The sequence below is a fragment of the Leguminivora glycinivorella genome, chromosome 12, assembly GCF_023078275.1.
Source record: "Leguminivora glycinivorella isolate SPB_JAAS2020 chromosome 12, LegGlyc_1.1, whole genome shotgun sequence".
Taxonomy (NCBI): domain Eukaryota; kingdom Metazoa; phylum Arthropoda; class Insecta; order Lepidoptera; family Tortricidae; genus Leguminivora; species Leguminivora glycinivorella.
The window spans coordinates 12484287-12504511 of record NC_062982.1 but is presented as its reverse complement, the minus strand read 5'-3'; the positions used below and the strand labels follow the sequence as shown (position 1 = coordinate 12504511).

Genomic DNA, 20225 nt, shown 5'->3' with positions numbered 1-20225 from the left:
TAATTAATTTTCGAAATCTGGCCAAGCACCAATGTACACCATCCAATTAATTTGACATGACGTTCATGTCGTTTGTCGTAATGACGTTTAGGTAGGTACGCTAATTGATGTGGACATAATACACTGCGTGCTGAATTATTATGTATGAAAAAATATATCTCATCTATTAAAAAAAAATCATGTAGTTGGGTTCCTTAGATCCGATACTAATCGTCATTAAGATATTCGCCCGTATGGAATACACACGCTGTATATTAATGGACCGTATTAAACAATGATCAACGTAGAACATTAATGGGGTCAATTATAGACCTGTCTCATAGAAGTAAGCGAATTCAAATGAGGTAAGTATAAAAGAATCACTTACCATTTTATCAATCTGTGTGAAGACCACGTTGAAGTAGGGGACATTGTTGGTTCTAAAGAGGAAAAAACAGTATTACAAAGGGTGTGACGGGATAGCCTTGATAAAACTCCCTAGAGCTTCAAACTTGGGCTTGTGTTTTTGGAGTTTGAAAGTACAGCGATGCCTTATAAAGTTATAAAAATATAGTATGTATGAACAACTTTTCCATCCTTTGCTACCCCCCGAAGACTCTCTCTCAGCGTTTGGAGACTCACTGCGTTTAATTAACTCTAAAATTCCTATTTTTCTAAATCGTATTTATTTACATAACGTAGTCATCTATAGATAGATAGATAAAAACTTTATTGCATAAAAATATCATGACAAAAAAAAATTAAGAACTATTAGAATATAACTTAGGTCTACAGAACTAATTCCTAGCTTACTATTTAACTTTTTTTTTCTATTAGAGTGTGGAAGGAAGTAACGGGAGAGGAAAACCGAGGAAAAGGTGGATGGATTGTGTGAGAGATGATATGAAGCGAAAGCAAGTGAATGATGAGATGACGGCTGATAGGGAGGTATAGAAGCGGAAGACATGCTGCGCCGACCCCAAATGAATGGGATAAGGGCAGGCGAATGATGAGTAAAGATCGTTATCAGCATGCTGTATTGGTGGCAAAGTATGGTTGGCAAAAAAACAAATACACAAGTATTTAAAACATTATATATACTTAACAAATTATGAAATATATACATATTTATAATTACTTATCGAAATTACATTGAATAAATAACTAAAATTTGTCAACAGATTTGGCTGTCAGTCGTTCACGTCGATTAGATAAAATCATTTTAAATAACTAAATGACCTTTCTACGTTGACAGAAGTTATAAGAAGGTTGTTATAAAATCTGGGTATTGTGTCAAAAACATTCTGTGAATGAAGATACTGGGATTATTCGTGCACTTTATTGACTCCTCCGCGCTCGTCTTACTTCGTGCACTACTTTTGACTTCAACTACTTGAATAACAATTCTAGATAGTCGTATTTAGAGTGCATTTGAATATTTGGATTAAAATAATAATTATACACTTCGCGTAATGTATTCTTATGACATAATTAATATCATTTGACGTAGGTATATTATTTTAAAAATATATAGTTGGTCGGAAAAGGCTTTGTACCGTAAAGGTGTACCTAATCCTAAGAAGGTAAGTATTTATTTTGTAGTTAAGAACAAAATGAATATTTAAATGTATGTATTTGTTTTCTTTTTGCCAACCGTACCATTTGCCACGAAAAGTGCAGCTTGATAACGATCTTTAATGATGAGTCATCTATCTTTATCTCTCTTCCGCATTCGTGCCAGACATACAGTTGCGTATTATATAGATGCGCACTCTAGTGCTTGTTTCATTTTCGAATAACTGACTAGCCAATATCGTTCGGTATTTTTTTACTGATTTCGAAGCCCCTTTAAAGAAAGTAGGTACAGAGTGAAATAAAAAGGACCGTTATGGTTCAAACTATGCATAGTGACTTTTAAGGTCATAATTTATTGGTCAATGCTGAAATCACCAAAAAAAAATTGGCAGTTCCATAAAAATGAGCGGCATCATGACAGTTGGAATGTATGGAACAATCAAATTGTTTTTTTGCGATTTCAGCTATGGTCCCATAATAAAAGTTGTTAATTATGATCTCAAAAGTCACTATCTCACTATGCAAAGTTTGACCGGTCCTTTTCATGTCTTTTTTTTATATTTTTTATTATAAATGGGCTTACTCTTGACCACAGACTAGCCAAAGGCAAAGACGTGGCCTACGATGGAGCTCGCCCAGAAGATGCCTGTTCACTCTTGATTTGAAGGTTGCCGGGTTATATGAGCTCGGAAATATATATATATATATATATATATCACCGTGTATAATACGTATGCATAAGAATATATACAAGGAGCTCGCGAGGAACCCAAATAACTTTAACAGCGTATTCTTGGTCACATTTTAAGACTAAAATGTCATAATATATAAACTTTTCTAGATTTCGTCTAATTTCAGAGTTATTGCCAATTAAAAAAAAACATTTCCGTATTGTTACTCAGTAAAAAAGGTCTTCTTAACGGCGCTGATGCGCAATTGTGGAGCATAGTCTCACAGTCGTCATTGATAGATGTCAAAATGTGACAAGAAAATCTTCAAAAAAAATTGGTTTTTAGAAAAAGAAATTAAAAACTCATTTTAATTGCCAACTTTATGGATAAAATTTAATTTTATGTGAAAATACGTCCAAAAAAGTAAAAAAAAAACAAAAAAAAATTTTTTTGGCGACAAAAATTTTCAAATTTACTTTTTTTTCTTTTGGCCTCAGAAACGCGTGGTTCAAGTTATGCGGTATGCGTGGTTCCTCGCGAGCACCTAGTATAGCCTTACGTCTCAAACAGCGGATGGTAGTAGGTGAGTCCCTGCTGCAAGTCGATCTGGACGAGCGTGATCAAGTTCACCAAATCCTCGCCTCGCTCGGATTCCGTGTCCTGCGCACACAACGCCTCGTACCACTCGGAGGTTCCTTTACGTAGCGACCCGACAATCTCGCTCCTAAAACAAAACAAACTTCTTGAGATGATATTTATCTAACTAATGAAGTTATTTGTACAAGAATTGGTTTTGAAAAAAAGCTGTGTGTCTTGTAATTTTTTTTCAGAAAAATAAACACAATAACAAGTTTATTTCTTAACATTTACGTCTCTATTTATTGCTTATTATATACTGAAGGAAAAGTGTCCAAATACGCTTTTCATAGACATAGATAAGTATTAAGTAACTTTATATGTACTTTTTATCTAGGCTACCAAATTTTCAAGTCATCAGTAAGATCATGTTGTTCAATCAACTTTATTTTTTAAAAAACGCCTACAAAGTATAGTTACCATAATTAAAACTGGAACATGACGGTTTTAAATGTAAAATATGTACTATAAAAGTATTGAAGACTGTATTCAAGTAAAACAAGTTTAGATATAGCAATATAACTCTTTAAATTCTTACGTTTTATTAATTGTTTTCTTATAAGGTACAGCGGGGCAAATCTCGACTGGGGGGCCATTGTAACTGATTCATTTTTTCCATTATTACACTATGATGTTGAGTTCTACATGTAGGTATTTATCCACTGAACACGCCTACCATATATAAACGGTGGACACTCTATACTAATGCAAACATTCTAAAACATGGAAAAAATGGACCCGTTACAGTCGAGATATGCCCCGCTGTACCTTAGGTATATAATATGTGCACAATTTAAATGTAAACTGGAATGGAAATGTAGCGGCACGAACTCGTATTTGGTATGGAATATTTCCATGCTATTCAGAATAACAAACACGCCGTAAAATGAACAATAAACCCAATTTGATGGCCCGACATGAAGAACGCGCGATATTCAGTTCCCGAATACACAATTGAGATTAATTATCCTTGTAAACGCATCATTAGGCGATCGAGTCGAGTTAATAGCGGGATAAACAATCTCCTAATTATGTCTACCAATGATAATCATAATGTTACTGTTCTACAACTGGTATTGTCAATCATTTAGCAAAATATAATGGCATCAGGTATCCTACCCTTGTCCTGCCCAATGAGATTTATAAAGTACGGTCAACCAATTGGAACCCTAGGCCACTGTAGAACTATGTCATAGTGACGTTATAAATCAGATTGTAGGAAATCTCTTTCTGCTTGTCATTTTGACATGGTTGTAGAGTGGCCTAGGGTTCCAATTGGTTGACTGTACATATCTATATACTCGTAAATGTCCTATGCAAAAACTAGCTATATTATTGTTTTACTTACTACTTATGTAATTATTTGGTTTAAATTTACAGCCGGATAAACACTTTTTCAGTACAGATGGCGTTTTTTTTACGCACTAGAGCGAGAAGTGGTTCATTATATGCCAGGTTGAAACTTCGGAGGGCCATCTATACTGGAGAACGTCGTACGATACACGTGCGAAAAGGAAATTCGTAACTTGTGTCGATTTAAAACACTCCCTTCGGTCGTGTTTTAATTTATCGCCACTTGTTTCGAACTTCCTTTTTTACGCACTTGTATCGTAATGTACTATTTCAGTACAAATGGTATTTTTTTTACGCACTAGTGCGAGAAGTGGTTCATTATATGCCAGGTCGAAACTTCGGAGTGCTATCTGTACTGAAAAACGTCGTACGATACACGTGCGAAAAGGACATTCGTAACTCGTGTCGCTTTCCGCTCCCTTCCTCGCTCGCTCGCTCCCTTCGGTCGTGTTTTAATTTGTCGCCACTCGTTTCGAACGTCCTTTTTTACGCACTTGTATCGTAATGTACTATTTCATGACACTTGCACAGTAAACGTGCAGTTGAACGGAGGCGGAGCGGGAATTATAGAAAAATCATTCTACCCCGGGCTAATGAAATCTAAAGTAGAGGTTTTTTTTCTTTTTACATATACTTATTTTTTTTAAGTCAAATTTCGACGGCTTGCGTCGAGATTTGACTTAATTACTCTCGTTTGCAATATTTAACTTCCGCCCAACCTGAATGAAACATAGCAAAACTACAACGGGTTCTGTTTACTGTTCAACCCTAACAAGGAAAAATTTGACATGTGTAACATCCCTTATAAACTTAAGTGCGCTTCTAACTAGGATCAATTTCATGGCGTTGTTGACTTAACGAAGTCTGTAAAGTTAAATTCAGATGAAATTATTGAATAAGGATAATAGGTAACCTTCATTTACCTCAATTTGACCATGTGTTTCCCCGATCTTAAGTTCATTTACAACCACGCTGCTCGCTGCCATGACATTAAAACGTTGTTACCGACCAGCGATCACTTGTAACAAACCACCTTAGGTGCAAAACAAACCGGCTAAAGCAGGTGATACGGGCTGAAGAGGGAAAGAGTGCAAACTGGCAAATCATTGCGGGACAGGGTACTTAGCCGAATGACACAAACGCTCACGAAACGAAACGCTTGTAGATATCTATCTCTATCGCTCTTGCGTATTGGCAAGACAGAGCCAGACTACCTTTCGCGGCGTTTTGTTTTCGTTTCGCGTCGCAGAAATGCCATTCGGCTACGGCACCAGATAACGTCCATCCGAATGACATATTAGCTTGGAAACGGGGAAAGTCGTTTCACATTTTCATGTGAACAGGTAATTTGTTTTTTGGTTTTATTATCAACCTACCTGTCATAAGACATAATTAATTAATGTCAATATTTAATGTTCATGTTTAGACGTTTGATATTTAAATTTTTTTGTAACTTGCTTTCAAGAGAAGGGATTTTATTTAACTGTATTCAATATTTTTCACCACACCAACTGGTAACGACTTACTTTGCTATTCGAAAACAGATAGCAAAATTGCATTCTATCCACAAGAGTGCAAAGTAATTTCATACAATTTTAACTTGATATCTTAAGCTGGCTGTTAGAATTTACCTATAAATGATGATTTTGATTCATAAATATTGAATAAAGTGATGGATTTCATTTAGTTTAATGTTTTATAGTCAATATTTTGTTCGTGTTGGTGTGGTGAAAAAATTTGTGTTTCACTCGGATGGCAAAGTTTGTTTAACCTTTGTGCCTTGAAACCCTCGTAACGCTCAAGATTCCACTTTTTGCCCCCTTGTAAAACAAATAACTATTTACGTGACTTAAAGTGGGACTTAAAATACTTAGATTCATACCAAGCTAAGGGATACTATTCTAAAGGTCGAACTTGTATGAAATTATGACTTAAACCATGCAAAGGTTATCTTATCAAAACCGCTCAACTAAGCTTGGTATGATCCTAGTAGAAAATGAATGAAGCCTACTTTTTAACCGCCGCCTCAAATCTCAAGGAAAGGTTCTCATATCAATTCGTCTGTATGTTTTTTTTTAATATTTGTTCCACTATATATCTCTGTCGTTACTGGACCGATTTAAAAAAAAACTTTTTTTTGATTGAATATATATGCATACAGATTGGTAACACGTACGGAACAGTTACATTTGGTACAGTGGAACTGCTAATGAAGATCAGAACGGAACTCCTTAAATCTGAACGGCACGCTTATAATGACTTTGGTATTTTTATAAGAACAGCTTGCGTTTACGTTCAGAACAGTGTCATTTGGTGTAGTGGAACTTCTGATGATAATCAGAACGGAACTCCTCAAATCTGAACGGCACGCTTATAGTGACTTTCGTATTTTTATAAGAACAGCATGCATTTAAGTTCAGAACAGTGACATTTATTTGTTCTCTTTGTTATGCTTACATATTGACTTTTGAAGTCTTGTCAAGCTTCGAATTTTGTCAAGTTCGATTTCTTATAATTGGATTTCGGATTCACGAGGAATTGAGGAAACTCCTCAAACCTTAACGGTATACGTATATTCACTTATGTTTCCATCAAATAATCAAAGATTTACATTAAAAACAGTTTTAAAAAATACCTACACATTTCTACATAATCCAACATTCGCAAGTACCTTTCACCAGAATCCCAAAAGCGGCGGTTTTTAGGGTTCCGTAGTCAACTAGGAACCCTTATAGTTTTGCCATGTCTGTCTGTCCGTCCGTCCGTCCGTCCGTCCGTCCGTCCGCGGATAATCTCGACTCAGTAACCGTAAGCACTAGAAAGCTGAAATTTGGTACCAATATGTATATCAATCACGCCAACAAAGTGCAAAAATAAAAAATGGAAAAAAATGTTTTATTAAGGTACCCCCCCTACATGTAAAGTGGGGGCTGATATTTTTTTTCATTCCAAACCCAACGTGTGATATATTGTTGGATAGGTATTTTAAAATGAATAAGGGTTTATTAAGATCGTTTTTTGATAATATTAATATTTTCGGAAATAATCGCTCCTAAAGGAAAAAAGAGTGCGTCCCCCGTCCCCCCCCTCTAACTTTTGAACCATATGTTTAAAAAATATGAAAAAAATCACAAAAGTAGAACTTTATAGACTTTCTAGGAAAATTGTTTTGAACTTGATAGGTTCAGTAGTTTTTGAGAAAAATACGAAAAACTACGGAACCCTACACTGAGCGTGGCCCGACACGCTCTTGGCCGGTTTTATTTTTCTTAAAAATTATTCAGTAGATAACTGTCACATTTTGGATCATGGAAACAATTTTATATGGAAAATATCTAGCTGAATTTTATTGACTTTCATGTCCACATGTTAAGCCTACCTCAGATCGATTTAAAGCAGCGAATAGCGTTTAAAACTTTTAGCAAACTGCTAGCCTTTCCAAACATTTTCTCCATGTGAAAGCATTCTCTTTTGGGACAATCGCGGTCCAGTTCAAATTCAATAACTGGGTAGGAACAAAGGGAAATAATTTCCGGGCAAAAACTATTTTACGTCTAATGCCGGATGAGAATCGGTTCTATCTACATCTCTATGTTAAGTAATAAAGGGTAAATTATATACATACCATTTGTTTTAAACTATAGGTAATACTTGGCATCGTGTGTACATTACGACTAAGTACATTAAATTAAATAAGTATCCCGATGTCGGATGTCGGAAGGATTTCAAAGGGAAAAGTCAAAGATGGCGTCCTTAATGTATAGGATATCGGTCCTACATCCGATGTCCGATCGGATAATGTGAAAACGCACTTAAACTTTCGTGAGACACATTCAAATATTTCAAAATTGTACTAAATAATACTTATATCGCGTTTAGCTACTGTTTCGAGTCATATGGAGACCCATCATTACGGCCCAGCCACGACATTGGTCTAAGCGCGGCAGCGGCGAGCGGTAGCCATATGTGCGAATGAAAAGTCCCATCGCTGTGTCTCGCTTCAATGTATGGCCGCCGCTCGCCGCTGTCGCGCTTAGACCAATGTCGTGGCTGAGCTCTTAGGCTCGCATTCGTATACTCGTAGCGGCTAAACTCCGTGAACGGAAATGACCATTTATTCACAAGAAAATTATGTCCTTCCCGTAACCATATTATTTATTTATTTATTTTATTAGTTAGGAAAACTTACAGCTAAAGTTACAATATGGCTTATAACATAAAAACAATGAGCCAATAACAAGTTTCCACAGATAGAAAAAGACGCTATTAAGATGATATTATGGTAAGTGAAGATGATATCATAGTATGTATGATACGAAAAGATACTGCAAGTTAATATATTCGACCGTTATGCACAGAGTATGAAGACTTACGTAGACAAGGATGTAAATAAATGACCTACTTAAGTATTTACATATTTAGAACTCATCACGTAAAAAAATGCCCTTACCGAAACTCGCGCCCAGGACAATAGGCTTCATTGGCAGGATCACTACCCACTAGTCCAGACTGGTCGTTATATAATTACATTATGGATTACCTGATGGGCAGCTCCGGATGAAAATGAGGATTGTCTCATTTTTCTAAATTTTCACGCAGTCTAAGCCGTTTCTTCGCGTTCATTTTCCCAATATGAATCTCATTCTATTAAATATAATGCAATGAAAGGCACGACTTGGCATGATATTGGGTTGATGGAATATTCATATTTTTGAGAGCCGCAATAAACCAAGTGTCAAAGGCGTCACGCGAGAATAATCTCGTTGTGTATGTTGTGTAAAAAATTTCATTTCCCGTTGCACGCAGCCCGTATATTTGAGCCTCTGTACAGAAATATTTTCAAGGTATTGTGTTCCAATTTATTGTTCACATATTGTTTGGCAGTAAACAAATATGTGTTTGGTATTTGACAAAACTATCCGGCATCAGTACCTACGCCATAATATGTATAGGTAAATGAAATAACGGGAATATAATACCTAGACTGAAATTGCCAAGTGATTTAGAGTCTAGTTCGGATATTTAGAATAGACTATACGTTGTACTTTTGGCTGTTGAAAAAAGTGTAAACAAACCCGAGTTACCCGAGCTGTCAAATTTGAGGGTTGTTTATTAGTAGGTAACGTATGGTTCCTGATTTTTTTTCCTTATTTAGAAATAATTGAGCTCATTACTATTTTCCATTTCATTCCACTAACGTGTAATTTCGTTTAATTTGACGAAACATAATACACACCTTCACGATTACAAACATATCTTCATTACATTTAATCAATATTATTCTTTTCTTCAGGGAATCATCTACCAAAGAGTACCCAATTTTGCAGAGGTTTTTTTATTTTCGGAAGGTGCTCACTCAATCCACACACACACCAAACGTCGACTAATAAAGTGTCGTTAAAAGTCATTCTGACAGTGACATTGACAGCCACAAATTCGTACACATTTTGTTACCGTAACGAGTGCACACGACGACTACATTTTGTTATTGTATCAATACGGTCGCATTGTTTGCCGACGTTACCACGCGTTATGTCACATTTGACAGTTAGTTACTGATTTGAAGATTTTGCGACTGAAATGGTTGTATGGGAAGCCTGTTAATATTTGAGTTACACAGAGCAACTTTTACTATGGGACCAACACCCAAAACGCGAAATAAAAATTTACTCTCCCATAGGAAATACTTACTACTTAACACTTTCGCTACCAAGAACCCGACTGTCGGGCACACCGCTCGTAGAAGCGTAGCCGATTACATGGGGAAACCCGTATGTAGCGAAAATGTCGTAGCGCCGCGTAGAGCCCGGTTTCGAAAGTGTTAAACTAAATATCTATAGACACACAGTCCCGAACAAAAAAGTCGAAAAAAATGGCCTCAAATGACATACATATAGGTGACTTACTATAAAATAAAACTACCTATGAAACTGTCAGACGATATTTTCGTGATTTCGGGGTTGATCCCATAGTAAACGTTTCTCAGTATCACCTGGACATTTACGGGTTACAATAAATGGTTTTCGTTAGTTTACATACTGTATATTAAATTCAAGCTTCTAACAATGGTGCATCATAACAAAAAAAGTCTTAACTCAATCGTCGTCGTCATTATTTTCGTTAATTTTATGAACGTTTTCAGAAATTCAGACCCACGATTCGGTCAATTGTTAACAAAAAGTTAACTCGCTGTCAGTTTTGCAACGACAAATTAAGCAGGAACATGGTTTTTGGACCTAAAAGTTATCCCATAAGCCGTATTATTTTAGGCCAAGGGTGTATTGTGTGATAAATATATCGCCTCCTTATATTTTCATCTTCATCTGTACCGTAGTTCGGCTTCAATTTACGCTGATGAATCCGCAGCAGGGGAGTAACGGCGCTGGTAAACAATACCAAGCTAGATTGTATTGCAGACCTAATCTCTTGGGGAAATAACGTTGATATAATAACTATAAGTAAACGAATACGCCCCAATTCAATCAACTGAGAACGAAGTTCTTGCGGCCAGTTTAGTATGATATCTACTCGCAACACATTCTTTGTTATTTACTCACTAACGTTTCTCCTTTATTGTGAAAACGGTTTATTTAGGCGTAGCTTCTGTGAGAACGTGTTTTTAATAATTGAAACTTATTTTCTGGAAAGCTTAGGTTGACTAAAAATATCCTAAGATCCTAACTAACTAATAATACCTCTAGAGTGTGATTATATGTCTGATTTTTGTCGAGCGTCCGATAGTCTATATGCCGGTCAACATAAGTCTAATAAAATTAAACTAACCGTGAATCATTCAAAACTCTTATCGCTAAACATGTAGGTATTTGTATCGTATGCAGAAGTGATCTTAGAACCGTGAGATCTTTTGAAATACCTACCTCTCTTGGAAGACAAAAAAAGACATGTTACAGAATAATTCGTACCTACCAAATTAAAGTATCAAGATGAATTTATTTTCCGTCCATTCCTCTCCGCTCCGCTATTACACACCCTGTGAGTAAATATACCGGCAAAAAGGCGAGGGCATTTTGGCAAGAAAAATTACGCATGACGTAAGTGTATTTTAAGTAAATTTCTCAAAGCACACTTTATATATTCTATGTGAAATTTTTAAAATACCGACGAGTTGGGTACAATTTTGTTGACAAATCTTCTGTTTTATCATTGATAAACAGAGCGTCTTCAAGGGCCGATATTGCAAAATCTGTGCAATATTAAAAAGTGGAGGAAAATCTGGGCTTACCTTATTTCCTTATTAAAGGGACAGCACCGCCAGAAGGCCTTCATCTGCGATAGCTGGCTGAGGCACCGTAGAAGGAACTCCAGCCTGCAAATGTATGCAAAGTTAATTAAGGTGAAATACCCCATAATGGACGGTGATGCCATTCTGGACAAAAAAACACAAATCCTTAAAAATAAGTATCTAAAATACGTTTCTAAAAACTGATGGCTATGTACCATAAACTAGAGTTGTAGTGCTGTTTCATTTTGAAGTTTCAATTAATTCGGTTATTTCTGAAGGATTTGGCGACAAGATAAAATTCATCAGTTTACTGAAAAAAATATCAAGACGAATTCTTAGTAATGCTGTTAAGAGAGTTGAGTTCATGCATAAAATAATTAAAAAATAATACTCGGTGTAAACTTGAATGCGTTTTACTTACTGCATTAAGCATGAGATAAGGTATAAAACATACTAGTTTGTTGCTCCAAAGATATAAAAAAATGGCGTTATTTTGCGAGTGTTCATTACTGGAACCGAAAAACTGCCTACCTACTATGATGGACAAGGAACAATTTACAAAACCAAAATTTACAAGAAACAATCCTATGTTAAAATAACTCAAACTTATGGTATTTATGGTATATAAAATTGACTCATTGAGTATCAGTTGACTTTAAAAGTAAAATTTTAAACTTATTTCACTGTCCATAATGGGGGATCCATTACTGGAGAACTGCCGTCCATAATTGGAGAAAAAACACCTAGTTTTAATTTGTTAAGTATGAAGAAACTAATAGGAGTATCCATTCTGCAATACGCTTGAAATGTAAAAGAAGGATAGGACATTCAAGATTTAACACGCTTAGCGGTAGAAGTTTTACATTTATGAGTGAAATATCAAAAACAAGCGAAATTTTTTCTTAAACTGTCCATGATTGGGTCCGTTACCTTACAACCGCACAAAAAAGTTATATTTATTCATACAATTTTTTTAATATAAATGCAAATACGTTCCATACTGCGCTTCATCTGAAGGTGAAATTTCAGATAGCATTTTCAATATTTGTAGTATTTTGAGCTTTAACTACCATGTCTAAATTTGTGTAAGTACCTAGTTCTTCTTTATTCAGTCATCTACTCACTGAAGTGAACTTACAATTTGATTTAACCTTCATTGCACAATATACCTAAGACAGTACAAAATAAATGGTGTAATTAATGTCTTACGCCGTACATATCAAAAGACAAAAGGTACTAAATATACCTATACTATTAATTTTATCTGTACCTACTGTATTTCACATAGGTAATACAGGCATTTAAAAAACATAAAACTAACTAAAACTCAATTGAAGTTGAGTAATGAGTTGCTTCATCGAAACTTTATACGTCCAATAGTCTGGCGTTTCGCCCCCAAAATAAGACGAGATCATATTTTTGGTTTGTAAAGTTAAATAGGTACATAACTATCAAATTACGTTTCATCAGAGGTCCAAAGTTTCCAACCTTACATCTAATTATAGACCTCACAACCACAGTCCATACTAGGTACTTCAAGTTTGTACACGTGTCGAACCCTAGACGTGTATATACGTCTTCCTATGGTTCTCTCTATTGTGTCTGGCGTAGCATTCACAAACGGCTTAAAAATAATCTTGTATGAAAGGAAAAGTTTTTATTAAGATATAATAAGTTACTAACACAAAACCTGTAGGTAAGTACCTATGACATTAAACAAAGTCCAAGCCTATACAGAAATATACGTGTAAATAATGTCTATTGATCTCTACAACCCACACCTCAACTTGTGTAATATTCGACTTTGATTCTTCAAAGACAGTGAGGATCAAACAATTTTTAAGCTCATGAGACTTTTTCACAAATTATATTCGTGAGATCCTCTACTTTGACTTTGCTTCCTAGTGACTTTAAGGTAAAAGTTGTAGCAATTTTACTATTAATAATAACAGTTATTGCCCCAACGAAAACGCTCCAAGTATTCGCCAACAAGTCCCTGAGGTCATCCTTCGCGTTTTCTGGCCAAACACTATCCGAAATCAAGACCTGTGGAGTATATGCCAGCAAACACCCATTGACGAGGAAATCGCGACACGAAAATGGAGATGGATTGGACACACTCTTCGGAGAGGGGAAAGAAATAATGCGAGCATTGCTCTCGACTGGAAACCGCAGAATGCAAGCCGTGGCCCCGGCGTGGCGTCCACTCATAGAAGCGGTCCGTCGAAAATGAGCTACGAGCGGCTGGTTTGAGCTGGAGCGAGGCCACAAAGGGTCGCTGATGATAGGAAGGCGTTGTGAAGGCCCTTTGCACCTCTGGGGTGCCTTAGGACTACAAAAACATGGTGGAGAGTAACTATTGGTATCTAATAAATAAAGGTACCTAACCGATAACCTACTATAAATTAATTGATTAGGATTTTACTATAAATGTCACTATTTTTAGAAATTTATAAAATAAACGTTCTATATAACCTTCTTGGTCCCAAAAACGCCTCTCACAGACAAGTGACGAATCGTTCATCATATCGTAGTAACAGTGCGGATCTCCATCGGTCTTCCTTATAACTGCGACAGAGAGGATTCATACTCGCAAGCAGCGGAATGTCAACGATTGGCAACTTGTCTACACGAATGATGACTTGTAATGTAATCATGACTACAGGCTAACAAGGCTCGAACAATGGCGTTATAATTAACACATGTGTTCAAATTTAGGTATAAAATTTACTGACTCACTTTCCAAGAAAGTTTCAAAACAGAACCTCTACTATTAAGAGTGAGTTTTTGACGTTTTATAGTAAGTTACTCACGTCACAGAAAGTTCTACTTGTACTTATGACGAAAGTAAGCAGCGCCTCCAAATGGTTATTTTACTATCGAGTAACGCATTCTAAACTATTGATAACTCGTGGTAGGGGCTCAAAACATGACATTGACAAATTTTTAACACACTTTGCCCTCACCACAAAACTCCAAGCAAGTATCCTTTTACGTGGCCCTTTTATGGAACAATTACTCTCCAAAATTTGACATTATTAATGAAAAACCGCTTTATACGCGCTTGTTTATTAAAGATGGAAGGAGACTACCACTATGAATCCGGATTTTCATACAAACGTTGTCCTGATTTTCCTCTATGGATATTAAAATTATTCGAAACTTTTTCATCTGTTTGATGTATATTTTATTTATCGTAGCTATGCTTATTAATGTCGATGTTATTTAACATTTGATTATTATAACAGTTGGAACGGATTTCTGATTTTGTACAACTTAGTTATTGCTAGGAGCGCACTCAAATACTTACAAAAAAATACATCGAATTGTATAAAATGTTTTCCATAACGTCAATATCCAGGGAGGAAAATTAGGACTACATTTGTGTGGAGACTTAATCGTCCCCTATCCTCTTAAATCACAAGGGACGGTTCATATTTCCTGCTACGTATACTCAGGATATTTACATGAGACAAACAACTCATGTTTTAAGTTGGTTACCGGCGTCATTAATGAATTAAAAATGATGCTTATGACTTGAGTGTCATGGTTTTGTAGACAGGACACAATTTTGCTGCACTAAAATTGTTAGAAAATTTACAATTTTAGATAATTAATCACAAACTACAGCTAATCAAAATGAAAGTAGTAAAGTAGTTGTCTTACTAATCAAAATTTCAATAACTAATTATGTATCGCAACATATTAGCACTGACATCACAATGAACGTTGAAATTAGTCTCGCACCAAGCGCACATTCAAGTCTTATTTTCTGAAAGTCCTTTCACTGAAAGATAAAATATCTTTCAATTGAACCTGTAAGTTTCACAAAGTTTCCCTGCAGCTGACTGAATTATTAGTTATCTGGTCTTATAATTGAGAAAGTTAATTAGTTAAATCAACTTAGACTTGGCAGGAGCGTAATAATAGAAATCTCGTGGAATTAACGGATAGCACAGATAATTAGTTATTGTCAAGGAGTTATCTTTAGAACTTCATTTCCATATGATTTTCTGTCTATATAATCTTCAATAGTAACACTCAATATATTAGCAAAGCTAGAGATTATATTTATTATAGAAGCTAGATTTGGATAAAGAATTTGAGACTCCATTTATGTGCAAAAGTAGGACGGTAACACTCAATATATTAGCAAAGCTAGAGATAATATATTCATTATAGAAGCTAGATTTGGACAAAGAATTTGAGACTCCATTTATGTGCAAAAGTAGGACGGTAACACTCAATATATTAGCAAAGCTAGAGATAATATATTCATTATAGAAGCTAGATTTGGACAAAGAATTTGAGACTCCATTTATGTGCAAAAGTAGGACGGTAACACTCAATATATTAGCAAAGCTAGAGATAATATATTCATTATAGAAGCTAGATTTGGACAAAGAATTTGAGACTCCATTTATGTGCAAAAGTAGGACGAAATGCTAACATGGACATTACATAATTAATAATTATTTATATAAGGGCCACTTGCACTAACAAAAATGGAGGGTTAACCCGGGAGTTAACCCACCATTTTATATGGAATTTGACAGATGACAGCCCACTAACCCTGAATTAAGTGATTGGTGCAAGTGGGCCTAAATGTATCAATCATGTAAACGAGTGGAACAAACATTTTTTAAACCTAAAACGTCACTGTTGACACTAACAACTCAGTATCGTATCGGAAACACACAAATAAGCAGTGTTGTGAACTTCCTAATAACTAATTAAAAGCGACACTCGCTAAATAGATTTTAGCTAGATTTGTAGGCCTAGCACATGATTGTCTCGAGAGTATGTCGCCGCGAGATAGACTACCTGTCCTTATGTCATTAATACAATTAGACAAAGACGTGTCATCTATCTCGCGGCGACATACTCTCGAGACAATCATGTGCTAGCCCTATTGGAGTTTGATCACTACCCGAAGTGGCGAGTCAAGCGTTCCTCGTCCTGCGAAGCGTATCAAGCAGGTTCTAACTCGGTTAGGGTCTTGGAAACGTTAGTAGCTAGTATTTGTACTTAACACTAACTCGTTAAGATTCTATTTGTATTGTCTACTAACTAGTTTAAACTCTTAACAAGTTACAGGTTGTAAACATCGCAGTACAATCGCAGCTGCATGCGAGTCAACGCCCTGTTTCTCCGTAGAGGGATAAACTAGGATAGAAGCATTCTAACTAGGATAGAAGCTTACAAGTTTGCGTAGAATTTCACCACCCCCTTTCTTCCCGTGGGTGTCGTAGAAAGTGATTGTGGGATATGGGTTAAATTGTGGTATAGGCGAGCGGCTGGCAACCTGTCACTGCAATGTCACAGTTTCGTTTTCTTTCAACCCCTTATTTGCCAAGAGTGGCACTGAAACTTGAGTAGTTTCATGTGCTCTGCCTACCCCTTATATGGGATACCTACAGGCGTGATTGTATGTATGTATGATTGTATGTAAGTTTGCGTATTTGCACACATTCACTTGCACATACTTTAATGGATGTAGCACAGGGTGAAAATCGCGATATAGTCGCAGCTGATGTATGCTCATTGTACAATCTCTCCGTCAGCAAGCCAGCGAACTTCGCCTCTCCAGGCACACAGGCGTTCGCTGTTTTTCAGGCGTTGTGTGTCCTAACTCACACAGAATGCTGTATTCTTGTATCGTTATTTGTATCACATAGGTACTCACTTGTTAAATTGACTGATGGTGTAGTACAGTCTACAGGTCCCGATGCAGTCGTAATTGGCGTAGAGTTGGTTCTAAAACTGTCTGAAGCTGGCAGTGAGGCAACACCCCTAATCGCGAGGATAATCATGCTAGCTTAGACAGTAAGCACATAATAGAGATTCCGATGCAGTCGTAGCTATCTCATCGTTCGTCCTACAAACTCTTCAAAAGTAGTTAGCAAAATAACGGTCCTCATCCTGCACGAGGTGAAATGGAGAATAGAGATTTGTACACTCACTTGTTAAGACTCTGGTGGTGTAGCACAGGGTAGAGGTCTCGATGCAGCCGTAACTGATGCAGAGCGCGTTCCACAAATTCTCCGAAGCAGTCGGCGAGCCAGCGTTCCTCGTCCCTAGAGGCGCAAGAGCCGCCTGCGCCGGGGCATGCTTCGGCTCGTAGGGGCATCCCCTCTGACGCACACCAAGTACGCTCCAGTTCCGTTAGGAGCTTATACATGTATCTGTTAAGAAAAAATCTGAATGAATAATTTCACAAGCAGGAACGTTTGAATGTCAAGGTTGAGCTAAAAAATAAAGTGGAGAAATTGCTACCTTGAACCGAGGACGTGAGTTCAAGACATATTTTTCCGCTTAGAAAAATAGTGAACTAGATTTGTCTTTGAAATCGACTAACCTAAGAATAATAATGTGGCGGTTGGATAACATATTTAGGAACCTCCGATAAAGATAAGAAAAGAGGAGATGCTACATTCCGTGTAAGACAAGAAAATAAGTAGGTAGGTATCTTCTTACGTGGGATCTAGTGGTAGTAGTGGTACATCACTGTTGAGCCTGCAAGCGGCAGCGACACAGGTCGCCCTCCCCACATCGCAGGGCATTCCTTATCGGCGCGTGGTGAACGAGCCACGGCTAACGAGCTAGTAGTACTACGAATAGGCGCTCACGTAGCCTCCGTTGAGCGAGTAAATACGTATCTCCTTACTTGGGATCTAATGGTACGTCGCTGTTGAGCCTGCAAACTGCAGCAAAGCGCGCTATCGCCGCCTGCAGCGTGCTCAAGTCTCTTTGAACAGCATGCTGGTGCACCAGCGTCTGCGCCGCACCGCACAGCTCGCCCTCCCACATCGCAGGGCATTCCCTATCGGCGCCGCTCGCAGATTCCACCACGTTGACCAGTAGCACTCCGCATAGGCGCTCATGTACCCTGCATTGAGCGGGTGAGAGCGTAGTAAATAAGTATCTCCTTACTTGGGATCTAGTGGTACATCGCTGTTGAGCCTGCAAGCGGCAGCGAAGCGCGCTATCGCCGCCTGCAGCGTGCTCATGTCGCTCTGAACAGCGTGCTGGTGCAGCAGCGTCTGCGCCGCGCCGCACAGCTCGCCCTCCCACATCGCAGGGCATTCGCTCTCGGCGCCGCTTGGCCCGCCGCTCGCAGAGTCCACTTCGTTGGCCAGTAGCACTCCGAATAGGCGCTCGTGTTGGCGAACCTGTTTAAAAATATAAAGGATAAATCGGGGGTGATTCAAAATCCGAAGAAATCTTATACACAACAAGTAGGTACCGTGTTGCAATTTCTGGGCTGTAGATTTTATTTAACGTTGTGGTTATGCTATGGAATCTATTAAATATTCAGTATGATTTAATGTACAGACAATATGATCCTGGCCATAATGATCTGACTATAAGCCGGGGTTGCCGAAGGGCGCTGTATGGTGAAATTATCTTGGTCCCAATGCGCCCTCACGAACGGCAGAGGAGGAAATGCCGAAGTGGGTTTAGTGGGTAGAGCCACAGAGCCAAGTTCACTTAGACAGGAGAGGGGAAATAAAACTCTCTAAAAAAATACAGACAACAAGAAACATTTATTTGGCTTCCTACGTATCTAATTGATAGATAGTATCCACAGCTACCTACGATTTCGGTATAAGAATCACAATAGGTCAAAGGCTAATTGAACTGAAGCCATGTGACTGACAGAAGGCAAGATGATTGTCTCATACGTTGCTACATTTCCAGGGGGTTTTTGTAACTTTTCCTTTACACTTGCTTACTTGTGCGAACGACTCATATAAGTATTAGGTTATAAGTGATAGGTATATTATCATGTCATTTGCGTTCATTATTATATAAATATCCAATATGTTGCAATATGATAAAGTTAAACCGATCAAATTGACTGTAAAGTTTGCGAGTGGCGCTTGAGATAAGAAACCTATATTTAAAGCGGGAGTGAAAAAGTCCCTACCTCGGGAGGCGCTGTTACGAAGTCTCACCTTTATAAATTAAAGATGAAATTATTTTCTTAGTTTCTTGTATCCCCGAACTAAAAGTAACGTTTTAATTTTGCTACCTTTGTGCGTATTTATTCCTCGATTATGGTAAACAAGTTAGCATACAATTTGACAGCTTGAGATGTAAAATATTATTATTACGATTAAAGTTCCCAAATTGGATGTTTCCATCAATGTAATTTTATGTATAAAGTTTCATGAAAAATGTTATTCAAATTAATTTCCAGATTTAATTTTCCTAAAAGCGGAGCAGGTGGCTGAGAAATTCGATCTACGAGTAATCTTACTACGAAGCTCTTTCAAGAACTCGCAAACGTTTTAGAATCAAATGAATGAAAGGAGATTCAGAACGTGCTAGAGGATGTTAAAGCGGTGACATGTGATTTACTTCTAAGATGAACGAGCATGAAAAAGATCATCCACTCAATTTAAAAAGGAAGAAATAACAACGACCGTAAACCCTGAATAATGGAAGGGGATGTGAAAACTTGTGGAGCGAAAAAAGCCGTGTCATTGAGTCTTGCCGTGGGAGAATTGTGGGTAGGATATATGCGTATAGTATACTGTACACTAGGTATGAGTGCGGGACTAAATTGGATTTATCTTGGACAAAGAAGTACGTATTAGGTATTGGAAAATCGTTCATCTCATTCAAGTGATTACACGACACTAAACAATTAAGACGTTTTATCTAATAAATGGATATGAATCGTATTAAATACCATATACGAATTGATCACTGGATCAGACGTGTAAAACGTATTTATAGTACTAGAATGGTCATATTTTTAG

At 37.2% G+C, this 20225-nt stretch overlaps 1 protein-coding gene across 1 annotated transcript in view; it reads right to left on the bottom strand.

Annotated features, from left to right (window-relative positions):
• The window catches only part of LOC125231643 (BAI1-associated protein 3), a 144367-nt gene that overhangs the window by 47547 nt on the left and 76595 nt on the right, over positions 1 to 20225 (bottom strand). The window contains exons 8-12 of the mRNA XM_048137125.1: positions 18391 to 18629; positions 17421 to 17642; positions 11458 to 11541; positions 2785 to 2949; positions 368 to 419 (exon numbers count right to left, since the gene is read on the bottom strand). Coding sequence (XP_047993082.1) covers positions 368 to 419; positions 2785 to 2949; positions 11458 to 11541; positions 17421 to 17642; positions 18391 to 18629 — 762 coding nt within the window. The remainder of the gene's footprint in view (positions 1 to 367; positions 420 to 2784; positions 2950 to 11457; positions 11542 to 17420; positions 17643 to 18390; positions 18630 to 20225) is intronic.